General features: G+C 41.1%; 1 protein-coding gene across 1 annotated transcript in view; it reads left to right on the forward strand.

Annotated features, from left to right (window-relative positions):
- The window catches only part of BBS7 (Bardet-Biedl syndrome 7), a 388,515-nt gene that overhangs the window by 174,732 nt on the left and 197,191 nt on the right, over positions 1–16,592 (forward strand). Inside the window, exon 8 of the mRNA XM_078676844.1 lies at positions 11,446–11,576. Coding sequence (XP_078532970.1) covers positions 11,446–11,576 — 131 coding nt within the window. The remainder of the gene's footprint in view (positions 1–11,445; positions 11,577–16,592) is intronic.

A 16,592-nucleotide genomic window follows, 5' to 3' on the forward strand; every position in this document is an offset into this window, starting at 1 on the left:
AATTTCTCTATATTACCTAAATTACACAGACATTTCTTTTGAAAGGTGAGGTTGGACCATGAGCTAACTACTATGTCTTCATTTGCAAGTGAAAATAAGTAGTTTGCGTGGTGCCCCAGGCCATTGGTATCCCTGGCCACCTGAAAACATAGACTGTGACTAGGTGACTAGGTGCTTACGGGTTGTGAGATTCTGTACCTAAGCAGTATCCTTGTTTAAACATTTCCTTTGCAGACCAGTTGAAGCTTTTAATGGTTACCCTCAGAAATGTGCCTGGCACTGGTACAATGGTGCATAGATAGGTTTCTGTGACTACCATTATAGATGGGAATTCTAGTTCACTTTTAGTAGGCATAGTGTGTTTTGACTTTGTGCCTTTGCATCAAGGTCCACTGAGGAACTTAAAATAAATGATTGCTCTGAATAACATGCTATCTGGCAGCTAGAAACCTAAGAAAGAGGTTCACCAGAAGACTGGCCAGTAATCTCCGGCTTCTACAAGGAGCTTAAACATACTCATGTTTCCCAATTAGGAATACGTGAGTCTTAAAAAGTGTAGGAATGGGAATGCCCCCTACACGGCACAAGATAGAGGATGAGGATAGGTAACTCCAAATAGTGCATCCAATCCTGTGGATGGAGGTAGAGACCAGACACTAAAGTGAGGGAGAATTGAGAAAGAGGCCCACTTTTAGAAATTCAGTGAGGGCCTTGTTATCAAAGGGCTGCTGATTAGTTGGTCCTGAGTAATGCATTTTGGGAGATGGTGGGGCAGGGAGATAGTACTGTAGTGTCTGTATTTCTAAGAAAGGAAATTTCAAGGCACGGTCTGACCTTTTGGTTGTCTATGAATAGTGCTTCAGGAAGGCTGGTAACAGCCAGGTACAGAGACCTCACAATTCACTATGTCCTTGTTTCAGCCTGAATATGACATTTGAAAGCGAACCGATCTAAACCGAGTTGGAATCCTTAAACTGTGGATCAAACATCCCATGCCTGAAAAATTTGTACAAAAGGGAAATCCAAAGGACGCTTCTTTGTTCCAGTCCAAGTTCATCTTGCCTGGTGAGAGAGAAAAGGAACATGCCTGGTCCTGCAGAAGAAAAAACTGTCCAGGAGGAGAAGTCAAATGTTTTGCCAGCACATACAGCATCCAGAGAAAGATGACTATCAAAGTGAGCGAAGCTAGGAGCAAGTTTTGCCTTGAAAGAGTCTCCTCAGTCTCTCCGTGCAGTTCCTGTTGTGCAACATTCAGGCTTTTAAAGATTTTAAGTTCCACCATTTTACCCAGCAGTCTTCCAAGGGTTTGAAATACTGCTGCTACCCCACTGCTGATGTGGAAGAGTGTGGAGCCACGTTTATTAGTTGTTTTGTCCACTGCTTCAGCTGGGTCCCTTCTCCGTCTGCTATTCTTTCTTTTAAGATGGGGGCTAGCTATCTGATTAGGCATCCCTGTGTTGGCCTCATTTAACTCGACCTTTTTACAGTCCTCCATAGTAACTTTATTTCTCTACTCTAGTGGGGTTGTTTCTCCCCTGCTGTTTTCTTTTCAATTGTCTCTCGACTGCCTGATCATGATGTTGAGTTGGTAGTGTTGTCTTCTTTATGCTCACTTTGTTTTCTGGGGTGTGTGATTTCCACCCCCTTTTTTTATATGGGGCCATGTGGCTGGTTGCCAGCTCGCTGTTGTTCCATCTTCAGCCCATGACCGATATTGTGGCTATTTATATGTACCCTTCTTAAGCTCATAGTATCAGAGAGCTCCCATCCCTCTTGAGGTGTTTCCTCTGCCCACGCTTGGTCTATGGCCATAACTGTTTTTATTATTCATAACGCTTTCTTAAAATATTGGTTGGTGCTCTCTGCATTAATTACTTCTATGGCTCAGAGCTTTGGCTCAGTAGTTTTAGTTATTGTCCCTAGCCTTCCAACCCGTTCTCTTGGCCCGGTTCACATTATGAGGGGCGTTGTAGTATTATGTTTATGTGGATTGTTCTTTCCAACCCATCTTATTCTTCTGCCATGGTGTCTTTTCCCATGTTCTTGCACGGTTGCAGATTCTGTTCCATTCAGGGTTTTCCACGTTGTTCTGGTGGGAAAACCTCTCGCTCTGTTTCTTATAAAGACCAGATAGCCTAGTCGGTGATCTTTTTTTGAAGTGTTTCACAGACCCTCCTCCGGGATGGCATTGCTTGGGTATCTCATTCAAAGGTAAGGATTCTGCGGCTAGACGTCCCTATCAAATTAATAAGTTACTTCCCTTGGTAATGCCTTAGCTGGTGGAGGCAAAGTCTAGCTGCCGATTCCTTACCGACCCACCCATCCTCTCCACTCTGTGAACTGATTCTCCTTTTCTTCCAGATCCCTTCTATGCACTCTTGTGCCTTCATTGATAAAAATACGATGACAATTAATCTAAACGTTTCCCACAAATAAGATTCTTTTTGAGCACAGTATTTCCATAGCAATTTCTATATGTGGTTCCACGTTTCACCGCAGAAGTAATCATGGAAGAAACTGACGTCAAGGGAGGGCTTATATGGACTCTGTTGACGTCACATCTGGTGGACAACATCCTTATGGAGTCGCTCTACGCACTCTGACACGCAGAGGTCCTACTGTAGAAAAATTTCAAGATGCAGTCTGGCACCTGCGGATAATTCAAAGGTTAGAAATCTGTGGCTAGGTCTTATCTCTACCAGATAAGGCATTACCGAAGGTAGGTAACTTATTAATTTGGTGCCAACTCTTCTGGGCTCTGGGTTGGGTGGCATTCCATCTGTCTTTCAAGCTGAATGCAATGGTCCTGCTGTGTTGATAGTTTTCTGCTTTTTCAATGTTTTTAGTTTCTGTCCCTTGTGAGGAGGCGATGGATGGTGCAGGAATGTTCTAACTAACATTTTCTGGTGTTAAGCATGACATTATTCATCTTCTCTGTGCTTTGGTTTGTGTGTATTGATGTTATGTTGAACCCTTCCTAAGTTGTTCTTGGACTGTTTTCTTCTGCATTTTTTTAAAGAAAGAAACATCTTGATGGCATTGTTTGATGGGATATGGATGCAGTACACACTTTTTACTGTTCGTTTGGTGAGCATTTTATGTCACTTTCCAGTGTGAAACTGGTCCCCTTTCATCCCTCTACATTCTGCCAGCAAGCGTCTATGTGTGTATGTATTCCTCTCAGGCTCTACAACTGGGGTTTAATGCCTTGGTATCCATCAAAAGAATGGTTACATGTGGTACCAGTGTTTCTGATGGATATACTAACTACCTACAGATTCCTCACCAACCCATCTGCCTTCCCACTATGAGGAATATGCAGTATTTAGTAAGGTTCAAGGTTAGTTTTATGTACTGCATTTCTAAGATCTTGCCTTTGCAAAGGATGGCAACAGAGCACTGTGGGGGAGCCATATACGGCTCTCTGATTTCACATCCGGGAACATTGAGTTCGACCTCAGTAGAGCTATTTCAGCTATTCTGAATCCAGTCTGACCAGTGCGTAGATTCTAGAGGTGAGGAATCTGCAGACAGTGTATGCACCAGATACATTGTTACCAAAGGTAAGTAACGTTTTGTTCTGAGATCTAGAACTGGTGTCGCTGATGGTGAATTTCCCAGCTACATTAGGGAATATTAGGGAAGCACTGATGACCTGCCACAAGAAAATGAGCCTGCCCGTACTATGTGAAACAGAAGTACTGGAGCTAACACTGGAGTACGAAGCTGCCTGTAGGAAATCTAGCTCAGCCCCATGGAAGAAGAGGAAATTACCAGAATTGGGGCTAAGCCAACATCAGCTTTCCAACACCAGCACTGCGAAGCCCATCTTCTCTATGAGGAGTTGTAATGAACCACTGTCCTCAAGCCAAAAACGTGTGTGACCCTGGATGCCTCCAAATTATGCCAATAGTCAAGTCTTGCCTGTCGCTTGTCCCTGATCTGGCAGAGATCAGTGAGGGTGATTATACTAACCGAAGCTTTGAACCCCTATACACTTTCCGAATTGCTCCACGGCTAGGGTGAGCCCCATTGCTGTGGAACCACTGAGAGCTTTAAACTCTGGAGATCCCAGCACCCCAAACTGCACAGCACTTTTACTACTAAACCGTGATCGTCTGTTTTCACTGACTGTAATACTACAAGTTAGGCACGTGAGGTGCTCCTTCAAACTGTGACAGTTATGCTTCATTACAAATGTAGTCCCCCTTTGTGTACCACACTCTTCTAAGCGCGGGAAGGACCTCCTCGTTTTTAGGTCGAGGACCGAAGGCTGCGCTTGCGCAGTCTCCGGGGGAGATTTAATGATTTTGAGTAGTTACTGTAACAGGGCTTTAACTTGCCTCTCTCCTCCTTTGGCTGGCTTCCTAAACGGAGGCCTGCCATTGGAGAAGACAGGCGTCACTCCAATTAAGCCCCGTCTCTTTCGGATTCGGGGGTGTGTTTTTGGCGTTCTTTCCACCTGTGACGTCACCCGTCACTCAGAACGCCTAACCACGCCCCCGAATCCGACATTTTCGGAGTTGCGGCCGCCATTTTACTGCTGCTCGGTAAAAGCAGGAGAGCAGAGTGAGGTAATTATCCCTTGTTTTAAGATAGTTTCTGAGCTTTTAGTAAACAAACGTTAATTTCATATTCATTAATTGTAACCATAATGTATGTTTACTGTAACCATAAGTTAACTTTAACAACTTTTGTCGGAGAATTCATAATTGCATTGCAAATGGATCGGCCCAGTGCAGAGGCAGTCAGGCTATACACGTAGCGTCCCGGATGAAGTGCGTCACAGCCCCTGGAAGGAAGTCCTATGACTGGACGGTGTCGCGGTAAAGCCACAATCCGTGCAAGAAGCATCAAATAAACATTTTTCCGGGAAAGGTCACTCAGGGCTCCCCAATCTGTGTGGAGGGCGGGGATAACAGCGGGTCTCCATCTGCATGTCCCGCATCCCCAGACCGGAGCCCTCCGAAGAGCATTAACATCCCCCCTCTTTTACCGAGCGTCAGTTCATATGCGGAGGAAGGACACAGCTCCTCCGAAGTGGACCCGCGGGCGCCATGATGAGATGGGTTAATCGGCTCCGTGTGAGCCTGGAGAAATGCCCTCCAGAACGAATATATGCCTGCGTCGCTTCCTCCTCAGCCTGGATTAATACAGACATCCCGTGGCTGATTAGCCCTTAATATGAAGCGTGTGCACTAGTGTGCCCCCCCCCCCCCCCCCCTCCCCCCGGTTTGATGTCTTACATCCTCGGCCGCGGCTCAGGCTGTTTGGGACAAGAATAGATTCAAAGAGCTAGACACTCACATGTTGGCCATGTGGTCTCTTCACTCACAAAAGAATGAGTCAATGTTTTCACCTCTTTAACGGCTGTGGCCACTCTTCAGATCTCACAATACTCCGGGTGCAGAAAAAGACTTCTCTCGAGTGCCAACCTCTCCCTTCAGTAGCACAGCCAGTGTGTCAGGTCCCTAGCACAAGTAAAGCAACGACCCCGTCGCTGCTGAATTATAAAATGCAACAATAATCAGGGTTCAGTGGGCCCCTCCAACCTCTGGGCCACAGTGCATCTGCACCTGTTGCACCAATAGAAGCTAGGCCTCTGGTGACGTTCTGCTTGCTTCCGTATAAGTATCCTGGACCCGACACCCGTATATATCGATTTCTCTGTTTTCTTCAATCGTCGCTATATTATGGGGGCATGGGACTCTGATCCCCAGTACCAACTATGCAGCCTTTCATACTTTCTGCCTGTTTGCCCTCTGTTGGACTGCTGTTTGCCTACTTCTGTTGCCTTATGTCACTGGTCTGTGTGCATGATGTCCAGTGGTTTATGTGCATACATGTCCGGAGATGATTTGCTCTGTAAGTATATACACACACGGATGTATTTGATTTCAGTGTGTGCATAGATGGTGTTTGTCTCTGTGCTTGAAGTGTACAAAAGCCAACACTATTCACCTTGTTATTGCTTCTGTTAGTAGAAGTCTGTCAGCTCACGACACAAGTAAGGCTTCTCTGGGAGCTGTGAGGACACTCTGAAGGGCTTTTTATTGTTCCTGGGTTTGAAGCCGTGTGGATGCTGGCAAAGGTAGCACCTGCCTGCGGGTATGCAGGGGGATTCTTCCAGGAGGTGAGGTGTACTTTAATTGGGATTTTTGGGTCACCTTGAGAGACCAGATGGTGCAACTGATAAATAAAGAACTGTAATGAAGAGGAACCTGGTGGGACTTCAAACCAATACAATGAAGGAGGACTTAGTTATGGGATACTTGAAGAGGTTACATGGTTACTGTTGGAAGAAATGCAATGCGCTGTGACAATGCGGTAAACAAAATGAGGTATTTCTTTGATCGGTCACTTTCCAGCTCGTTTGTTTCAAGGAGTTTTCAGGTTAATGTAATCTCTCATAACTATATTGTTAGGTTTAGATGATGTGGAGAACATTTATAAGGAGATGGAGGGAGGCATGTAGTAAGACGGAAGATGTTAGTTAGCGTGCAGGTGATGACTTGTGATAAGTAATCATTGTCTAGCCTGGCTCATATATTTTATGTTTTTATTATTTTTTCTAATGGTACTCGTTAAGAGTTGTGTAACTATATATAGTTTCCGTAATATTTTGTCTGCAACATGGTTTGCTTCTTTTATGTGTTACTGTCTGACGTCTTATTTATTCAAGTTTCTGATAGTTTGAGGATACATTATTCAGTGTGTTTTAGATTTCCAACTAAATGGCTGTCAAGGAGGCTCCATTCAGGTAGACTCAATGCTAAATTCGAGCCGGTGGTGGCTGGTGGGGTCCACCAGCACTTCTTTTTCCTCCTCAGACATTTACTAAGAGCAAGAGAGAAAACCAAAGCCTGGGGAAAGGAGGAAAAGAAAGATAGCCACCCCACTCTCCAAACTGTCTTTCTTATTGTCTCGCTCACCTCTGTATGTCTCCGTTTTTCTCACTCATTTCCCTCTGGGTCTCTCACACTCTCTTTTCTCTCGCTGTCGATTCCCTTGTCACCTCTATCTATCGGTGCCTGCACCCATTCTCTGTCTAGTGCTCTCTCTTGCACACACTTGCAGACTCCATGCCTTTCCAGGTATGAACAGATTTCTGTTTCTAAATGCCTCTTCCACTCTGACTTTGTCGAAATTCCACTGTCTCTGCAATTCGGTAGCCCCCTCAAAAATCCCGGGGCTGATCCCATCTCTCAGCACAGCAAAAAAACACCACCTCTTTTCCCCACTCTGAACCCTCTGTGTGTGTGTGGGGGGGGGGGCTCTGTGTGTGTGTGTGGGGGGGCTCTGTGTGTGTGTGGGGGGGCTCTGTGTGTGTGTGGGGGGCTCTGTGTGTGTGTGGGGGGGCTGTGTTTGTGGGGGGGGCTCTGTGTGTGTGTGGGGGGCTCTGTGTGTGTGTGTGGGGGGGGCTCTGTGTGTGTGTGTGGGGGCTCTGTGTGTGTGTGTGGGGGGCTCCGTGTGTATGTGGGGGGGGCTCTGTGTGTGTGGGGGGGCTCTGTGTGGAGGGCTCTGTGAGGGTGGCTCTATGTGAATTACTCTGTGTGGGTGGCTCTGTATGTGTGTGTGGGTGGCTTTGTGTGTGTGGCTCTGTGTGGGTGTAAATGCAATAGGTCATGCATTTGCGAGCGATTAAGCTATTGGCATTGTAAATGACAATGCCATTTATTTAACGATTAAGCTATTGGCAATGTAAATGACAATGCCATTTATTTATGATTTAAAAAACAAAAGTCATGAGCAATGCCAATAGCTCTACCTTTAATAATGCCGAGACCATTGAATTGTAAATGCTTGTTTATTTAGTATGAGTGAGTGAGCTACTCTTTCTGAGCTCTGTTCCAGTGCATTTGTCACTGAGTACGGGCTGAGGCATGCACCACAAAAGGAAATGGACATGGGCATCTGCGCCCCTGACAGATCATTAAGAGCAGCAATTATGAGGTAAATTATACTAAGAACTGAATATAGAACAACCTTTGACTAACACCTTGAAAATTAATATCGCTGAAGCTAGTCAGAGCTAACCCAGAGAATATACGGACAGACCACTATCTCAAAGCAGTTTGTCAGGATTCCTTGGTATTATATTGCCACTGTGGAGCACTGGCTGTCAGAACTTTGTGAATATCAATGTCGCTGATCAGAAGGAAGTATGTTTTCTTATTCTGAGATTACTGGCTGGACATTGATTTATTCAACAATATTATGTTTTGTTGAGTACAAAGTCTTTAGCCCACATCACCTTGCTTAGTAAGCTTTGTACTGCTCTGCCTCACTTCTCTGAAGGTGAAGTGTTAAGATGGTGCACTTGATATCTGTTTTGGGTTTTCCAGTGACAAAGGCTCCAGTATATGAAAGGTAAATTGACCTAAATGATAAAATTGGAGCACAGTAACCCATTTGTACTGTTCCCGACGAACTAGTTCCCACAGTTTATTAATACGTTTACAGTGATTTTCCTAGGGGGTTGTTTAATAGCTAGACATGAATTACCTTAGGACCAGCATAATTTTTCATCCTCAGTACTGAAGTGTGTAGTTCTCAAGTTCATCAGCAGCTACCTAGGCATTGAAGAAAGACTAAATTGTTCATATTTTGTACCGGGGTGCAGCATAGTATAACAAATGCATACATCTTGGCATGCAGTTAATCTGCACAGTTGTTTGACACCAGTACTTTTTATGTTTTTCACCTGATCACCAGAGATTCCAGAAAAACTGGCCTTTGCTTGTGTCTTTCAATAATGAAAGCATGCAAATGGCCAAAGGTGGGTGCATGTTCCACCTCTTCTTCAAATGTTCACTCCCACAGCGTTTTGCTCTCGGGAGCGAGCAGTGGCGCGCAGGTTGCAGCTACATTCCTCGTCGCATCATGGATCAGGTTACTAATTAAACACAGCGCGGTCGCTTTCACTTTAGCGGCCGCGCTTGTTGTTTTGTGTGGGCTTGTTGTATTTGTTTTCTGCTCATGGCAGCCTAAAAGCATAGTTCTAATGTGAGCGTGGAGATGCACAGCTTTCAATTTATCAACGGGGCACCCATGCAGCTTTTATTTTATTAGCACTTCACCCACTTCATGGACGCCGCCTGTTATGTGTCAGCTTTTTTGATCAAGAATGTAATGTGTGTGATTTTGCAGGTCGCACGACTTTCATTTTACTGACCCAGCACCTGCGCCACTTATTGTATCAGTACTGTGCCCGCTGCACAGACGCCGCACGTTATGTTTTTTTTTTTTTTTTTATATAAATCAAAAAGTGTTTACAAACTCGTTTGAAATCCCCATGTAAAGTGTGTATAGAACGTATAAGCCAACTGCTTGAAAACGGCATTGGTCCTTAGAGTGATCATACAACATACAACGTAATTTCTAATTGAAGATGCGAGTTGATATTCAACCAAAAACAGCCCAAATATAGCCCAACAGTGTCGCTCCAAGGAACGAGTGCCTGAGGCGCTGTGATGTAGACACCAGTGAGCACTGGTGGCAATGTGGGTAAACAGAGGTGTGTGCTTCCTCTGCTAAATTCTTCTCTTATCCCAAGACTTTACTTTTCACACTGGAAAAAGCATGTGAGGGAAGCATTCGGTGAAGATGAGGCACCCAAAGCCAACCAAAAATAAATACACAGATTGAGAAAGAGAACAAAGTACTGGCATATATAAAATATGCAATATCCGGAAACACGCCCACACTCATTTTTTTTTTTTACATATACGAATTACCATTAAATTAGAGTAGCTTTGGGTTCCAGAATGAAGTTAGCTTGCACAGTGGGTAGTGTACCTGTTAAAAATGTACAGAACCTGGTGGTGATATTTTCCAATCATGGAATGTTGCTTGTAAAGTTTAGCGATGCAGTGGCAGCAAACTAGAAATACTTTGTGTGACTAATGAGTTTACTCCAAGGCATCACGCAGGTGAAGATTCTATGGTGCTGGGAGCTTAGGTATTAAATACAATGTTTAGGTTTATTTTAAATATAGTTTTGTTGATTTCGTAACATTATTTTCAACATTTCTTTTCATATTTATTGGTCAATGCATGAGATTTTGTTGATCAGTCTCGATGACTTTGACAAGGTAACCCTCCTGGGAATTATTTTTTTTGATCTGGAAAACATTATCTTTTGGTCATAACACACCAAGTTACCCTAGCAACACACTTAGCGTTTTTTAAAAATTGAGACAAAAGTAAAATAAGCTTAAATATAAACACGCACGTATAACATAACATCATTTACGTCATATTGTATTTATCCCTAGATAATGTGCAGCATAGCTAAACACTTATAAAGGCCCATAAGGCGAGACCTATTGGCTATGCAAATGCTTGTTTCTTCAGTCCTTACCTCATAATTTTTCTTCTAAATGGAGAGATCATGAGAGAAAATAGTTGCCGTAAAAAATCCAAAAAAAGGACCTGAGTACTGTTCGATGCAACGCTGCAGTGCAGATGCATGTGTCTTTGTTTTACACTGCTTCTCATACCCGACCTTGTGTGAAAACCTACACTAGTCAATCATATCAAGAACGGATAGTGAACTGTTTTGCACACAGAATATCTTCTTCATGGTCTGGCTTCAAACACATTTTAAAACGATGCCAGCCGTCCACAGGAGCGAAAAAAGATGTGGTTGCTGGGTTACCCTGTAATTTGGATAATAGATTTTTTTCAATGTGAGCACATTAATTGGATGTTCTACACAAACACAATCTTGTTGTAATTTGTAGTGTAGTGCTTCAACCTTTACAAAATCCACACTTGTAATATTCTGAAGAATGCAAATTCACAGAAGAGGCCGGAAAATGCTTAAGAGAAATATTGTTACATGTAAGTAACGTTCATTGCATTCAGTTATGCATTTTTTACATAAGTGTAGCCACTAACAATACACTGATTACGGTTTTTTGTAGTATAAAAAAATTATTGAAATACACTGTAACACAAACATTGAACGATTTGGTCTGACTTGCATTAAACTAAACAATTTCAAAATGAATTAACGTTGCACATTATGTCCCATACTACATGACCTAACCCTCAACAACTAAAGAGGAAGGAACAGATTACTGTTAAGTCCTTTTTCATAACATCAGGAAACGGCTATCAGTAGATAGCATGCGTGCACCTTATGTCTGGTCTGTGAAATTTTTATTTTGAGGTCATAGCTGCATTAGAAATGTAAAATGTGAGCTGTTCCATCTGTAGGGCACCTTACTACTTTGTTGCATTTGCTGGCTTGTATGATTATCACTGGCATGTGTAAATATGATTATTGGGGGAGTATAATGTAAATTGTAAAAACCCTCAGCCACCAACCCTCAGGAATATTCTTTTTCAAGTATTGGGGATTCACATTTCATCCACATGCGTTTCGTGTAGTTGACAATATGATCTGTTTTTCATGATGTATTTCTGTCCTGATTCCAGGCATTTTGTGTATTGATAGCTTTGATATTCTGGGAGATGGTGTCAAAGATTTATTGTTGGGCCGTGATGATGGGATGGTTGAGGTCTATGCCTTGGACTCTGCAGGTGAACCTATTCTTCGGTATGAACAGGTAAGAAAAATCAAACCCTTCTTGAATCTTCTTAATGGCTGCTGGACTTGTCTCCCTCGTGCAAGGAAGCAGCTCTTTAATGCATTGTATTGTGGCTGTACCCAACGAGTGCTCCGTGTATCTACTCCGATATACTAGGTGTGTTGTTTTGCGAGATGCTTCCTGATCTGAGTTTATGTGCTGGGCCATTTCAAATCATTTTGGGGTTTCTGTGTGAACCCCTTGCTACAATTTAACAAACAATAACTGTAACAAACTAAATCTATGTATATATTGTGAAATCCAATGAATTGAATTGAAATCCAATCCCCTTTTGTTAGTCTTCTCAGTTTGTGTTTATTTCGTATCAGTTTTTTAGAGAAGTTGTCCCTCCACAGAATCTGACAACAGATGGATTCATTTATGATTTGAAAGCTACTTGAAATTCATGACCCAGATCTTTGTCAAGTTTTTACTTACGTTAAACAACAACTAGCGGTGTGGAGAGCATAATAAAAAAAAGATCTTTGTAATTATGCTTGTCCAAGCTATCGCAGGTTAGAGCATGCATAATACAAATAATGACAAACCAAAAACATATGGATTTGTCCAAGTAACATTTAGGTTGATAGTCGAACAGCTTAATAATACTCTTGCAGGCCTCCAATAATCATAAAAATTGTATTAGAACCTCAGGTCTAGTGACTTAAATAATCTACTCGACCTAACTGTAATGCCCTTGTCCCATAAACTGGCTTCAAATTACGTCATCCTAGGCAAATATTTTATTTAAATGAACTGCTATTTTCTTCATTATCACATTTGATAGCTCCTTCAAATATGTTAGTTCAGCATGTCTGCTGTACAAAAAACTATTTTGTTTGATTTAATAGACTAAACCTTTGAACCATATATAATTCAAATTTTGCCGCACATAGGATAAACATGACCTCTAACTTGCCTCTGAGTTCCTTGACAGCTTTGTCATCAAGATGAGGACAAGAATGTTTCTCAAATCATGTTTAAAAACAATTATTTTTAATAAATACCTAACTAAAGCATGAAGTAGTAGCACACTGTCATTTGCAACCAGTACATTTTTCTTGGAATAGCCACAAAAGTTCTATGTGACAAGTGGCGTTACTGATAAAACTATATAGTATATAAACAATAATGTTTAGAAATCGAGTTTCTGCAAATATGTCTTTTGCACATCACTAAGTAAAGTGTTCTGATTTGTTTTGCCCTTATTTAAATCTGTGTTTGTATCACACTTCCGAATTACAAAAAATTAGCTTTCCTAATTCCCGATATATTTTGAAATATTTGTACTATTTATTTCGAAGCTATTTCAATGTTCTGTTAGAAAAAAAGCTGATATTCTACAGCCTTGTGTTTTACAATGATAGCCAGACCGCTTACTTTACAAAATCCTCTAACTGTAGTAAGAGATAGAAAAGTAAACACAATTTTCCAGGGTAAGATAAGCAGCAATTAGTAAAAAGACAAACTGACATTTGACCTCTGTCCTTGAACAGACAGCAAATGTGCAGAGATAAAAACAAGATTTGAAGGGATCTTTATTGCTCATTCACTTTCTGAATGAACAAAACACCTATTCCTTTCCAGCCTCAAGTTCACTCACCAGAATGTACCAGTAGGTCCTAAAAATAGCTCAACCTGATAAATCTGACTTGCCATAATCAGTGGGTGAGTAGACTTTTCGAGTAGACTTTTATCTTGACTCTTTCTCTCTCGTTTCCACCCTTTGACAACGGGTACCACTAAATGAATAGTACTTCAACAGCTTTCCATTCTAATACCTTCTGCGTCTATGTGCATTTCTGTGCCTTTCTATCCTTAACCTTCATCTCCTTTGTGATTCTAATGTACTATCATTCTTAATGTGCCTACATCCCCATACAAAAAACTTCTTAAAAAATTCTGTGACTACAAAATGTTTGCAAAGCATACTGCATCCTTTAGGACAGGCCCTGCCTTGTCAGGAATTTTTAATTGTTCCAACTCAGTTCCAGTTTTTCCTCAATGTAGACATGCATAGCAGTAGCCTCCATCTTTGTGTTGCATTTTGTTATAGTTTGTGAAAACCCAACCAAAAGATGGTCACCATGACTATGCACACATCCACAGCAGCCATATTTGAAGCAGGTTCTTCATATTTAACAAAATCCACTGAAAGATGCTTGCTGCACTGCGTTCACATGTACACTCTTAGTCAGCCATCTTGGAATGGCCAAGAAACATTTTAAGATGACTGCATGCTAATAGTACGGCAGATGATCCTCCAAATGCTAAGCGGCTTAAGGACGGACAGAAAGTGACAGTCGGTTGGTGGGATGCGCCTAGGGATGAATAAGGAGAGAAGAATAAAAGGAGGAGTGGAAGCAGGCAGGGAGAGAGCGAGGGAAGAAAAAGATCCCTGATATGCGCTGCAGTGCCAGATTTGATTTAAGCAATTGAAATGAATCCGCCCATCAAAACACATTGATCCCAAAATGCTGCTGGGCAGACAAAGCCAAGAATAGGGGGAATAGTCATTGAATTACGAGCAGATATGCAAAACGAACAACACAAAGCCATCCAATCATGAGCAAGGAGTTGAATTGTCCACTCGAAGTATATTCAAAGTATTGGAAAGAGTAAGCCTCTTAAAGACAGCTAAAGCTGTTTGTAGCCAGAACTTAAAATATAGAAGTTCTATACTGGTATTGAGACCTGTACCAGTGGTTGAAATTCAGATGTGGTGATGAAGTTCACATTATCTGATTTCTGCCTTAAGGGTCAAACACATGAACTTGTAGTAATCTGACATGCATGTGTACTTCCTTGTGAAACGAACAGACTCTTCAATACATTTAGAATTCCCAATTCATTAAAGAAAAATTGGTATGTTCATGTTAATCAAATTATTATATCGATTGAGGAAATGCTCCTAATTATAATATAATTTATATAAATACCAAACTAATTCTGTGTTTCATTCATTATGGTAGTAACATTCAATGCATTCAGGAGCTACTCTAACCCTTCTTCAGGGAAAACAATATTTTCTTTGTGTTAAGTATTATTTTACGCAATGGAGTATCAAATATGTAGCCAATAAATCACAAAGAAAAAATAAAATGATATCAGTTTCCTAACTAAAAATACATTATTCTCATTAGTCAAAATGTCTGCACACCATTTCACTTAATCTGCAATTCATACCTCAGAGCTGCTTATGAGGCGCTCATCTTTTTCAATTCCTTCTAGTCCCCTCAATTGTGGAAACCTCATTCTTGTCCCATTAAAACACATGTAAACAGTAAACTAGTAAACTCTTATACTTAAGTAAGAAGTGTTCTGAAAGCCGTAAGTGCATATTTTTGGTCCTTTCTGTTCAATGGTATGGGATTTGTGAGTTCTTACTGTTGTTTCCTTACATGTTGCCTTTAATCTGTTTACCAAGTATAATAGTATTAGTTGTCAACTGAGTGCAGGCTCTGTACGTTACTAGAGCACTTCTTGACTTTTGGACTCAATCACTTGCATTCGATACATGCTCCCTTATTCCGTACAAAATAAATGTTGTCTCTTTTGTTATGACTTTCCGCATTTTGTGTATAAATATGCTTCTTTCTTGATTAATGAACTTGTATCATCCAGTCCCAAGCACCAATTTTAATTGCTGCAGTAGTCTGGAAAAATGTAATTCCTGTATTACTTGCCTTTGGTATTGACAGTGTTTTAAAATTAAGGGCTTGATTTAGATCTTAGTGGATAGGGTACTACGTCACAAATATAACAGATATCCTGTCCGCCATATTACAAGTGTTGTAGAATATAATGCACTTGAAATATGGTGGCGGTAAAAACCTCCATGTTTGTGACGGAGTATCCCCTCTACCTAGATCTAAATCGGTCCCTAAGGTTTTCTGAAAAATGTACTTAAACCTCTTTGGAGGAGTGAGTCAAGATTATCTTTTCAGTGAGAAACATTAATCTTCAATTTGCCACAAGTTATTTTTGAGTTGTTAGAGATGTGTTTTCCTTGTCTTTTCCTAGGCTAGGGAAAGCTCTTATTCACTTACCATGTGATAATGTATAAATGCCAGCCACTTTTTAATCAGATACAGTGCTTAATGTTCAAAGAGCTTTTATTGACCTTTATTTTTTTTCCAAGGAACATAGAAACTTCCTCACAATTTATAGTTGTGTATAGTTGAATTCAATTCACAAATTGAAGGTTTATGGAATTCTTTATTACAGTAGAACACTTGTATTTGATATACTTTCAAAACATAGATTTACATAAATTCCGTTAAGAAGGTTCCTTGATTCCTTCAAGTAAGGTAAGAGCAGAATGAAATTTTAGTCCAAGATCTGTCGGACTGTATTTGCTTGTTTCTTGGCTAGACAGCCTGTCTCCAAAGTACTTCAGCTGACTGTTAATACATGCATCTTATGTGTTCTTGACAGATAGATGTTTACCTTCCTGGTGATCCTTATGGCTAGCCAAGGGCCTTTAGGAAGGAATGAGTCTAATTTTCACTGCACTGTTTATTAATGTTAATGAACATCTTGTGATAGAAAAGAAAAAGTTACTCTCTGGAATCATCAGTTTTCTGTTGCATATTCTTAATCACATTTATGATCAATCTTACCACCTCTGCATTGGAGCAAGAGGAATAGAAGCAGAACACCATGTGACCTTCGGAAGACAGTCAAAATGAATTGACCATCTATCACTGCTTCTTCCAGGAACTGTAGATTTCCCGGGCAGCCTAAATGTGACAGTGTTTTTTCTTTGATGTTTCCATAGGCATGCAACATTTATTCTCTTTTAAAAGTTGAAAATGATAAAAAGGAGTTTGGGTAGCGATGCTGCTACATATGTCCAGTTTAAAATTTTCAATTTTTTAAATGTTTTTCTTATGCGTTTGTATTAGAAAAAAATATTCAGCCACATACAGTGACCCACATCTTCAAAAATCTGTGGCATCACAGTGTGCATTTTTTATTCATTCCCTCTACGGT

This window comes from Lissotriton helveticus, chromosome 2_1, assembly GCF_964261635.1.
Source record: "Lissotriton helveticus chromosome 2_1, aLisHel1.1, whole genome shotgun sequence".
NCBI classification, from domain to species: Eukaryota; Metazoa; Chordata; class Amphibia; order Caudata; family Salamandridae; genus Lissotriton; species Lissotriton helveticus.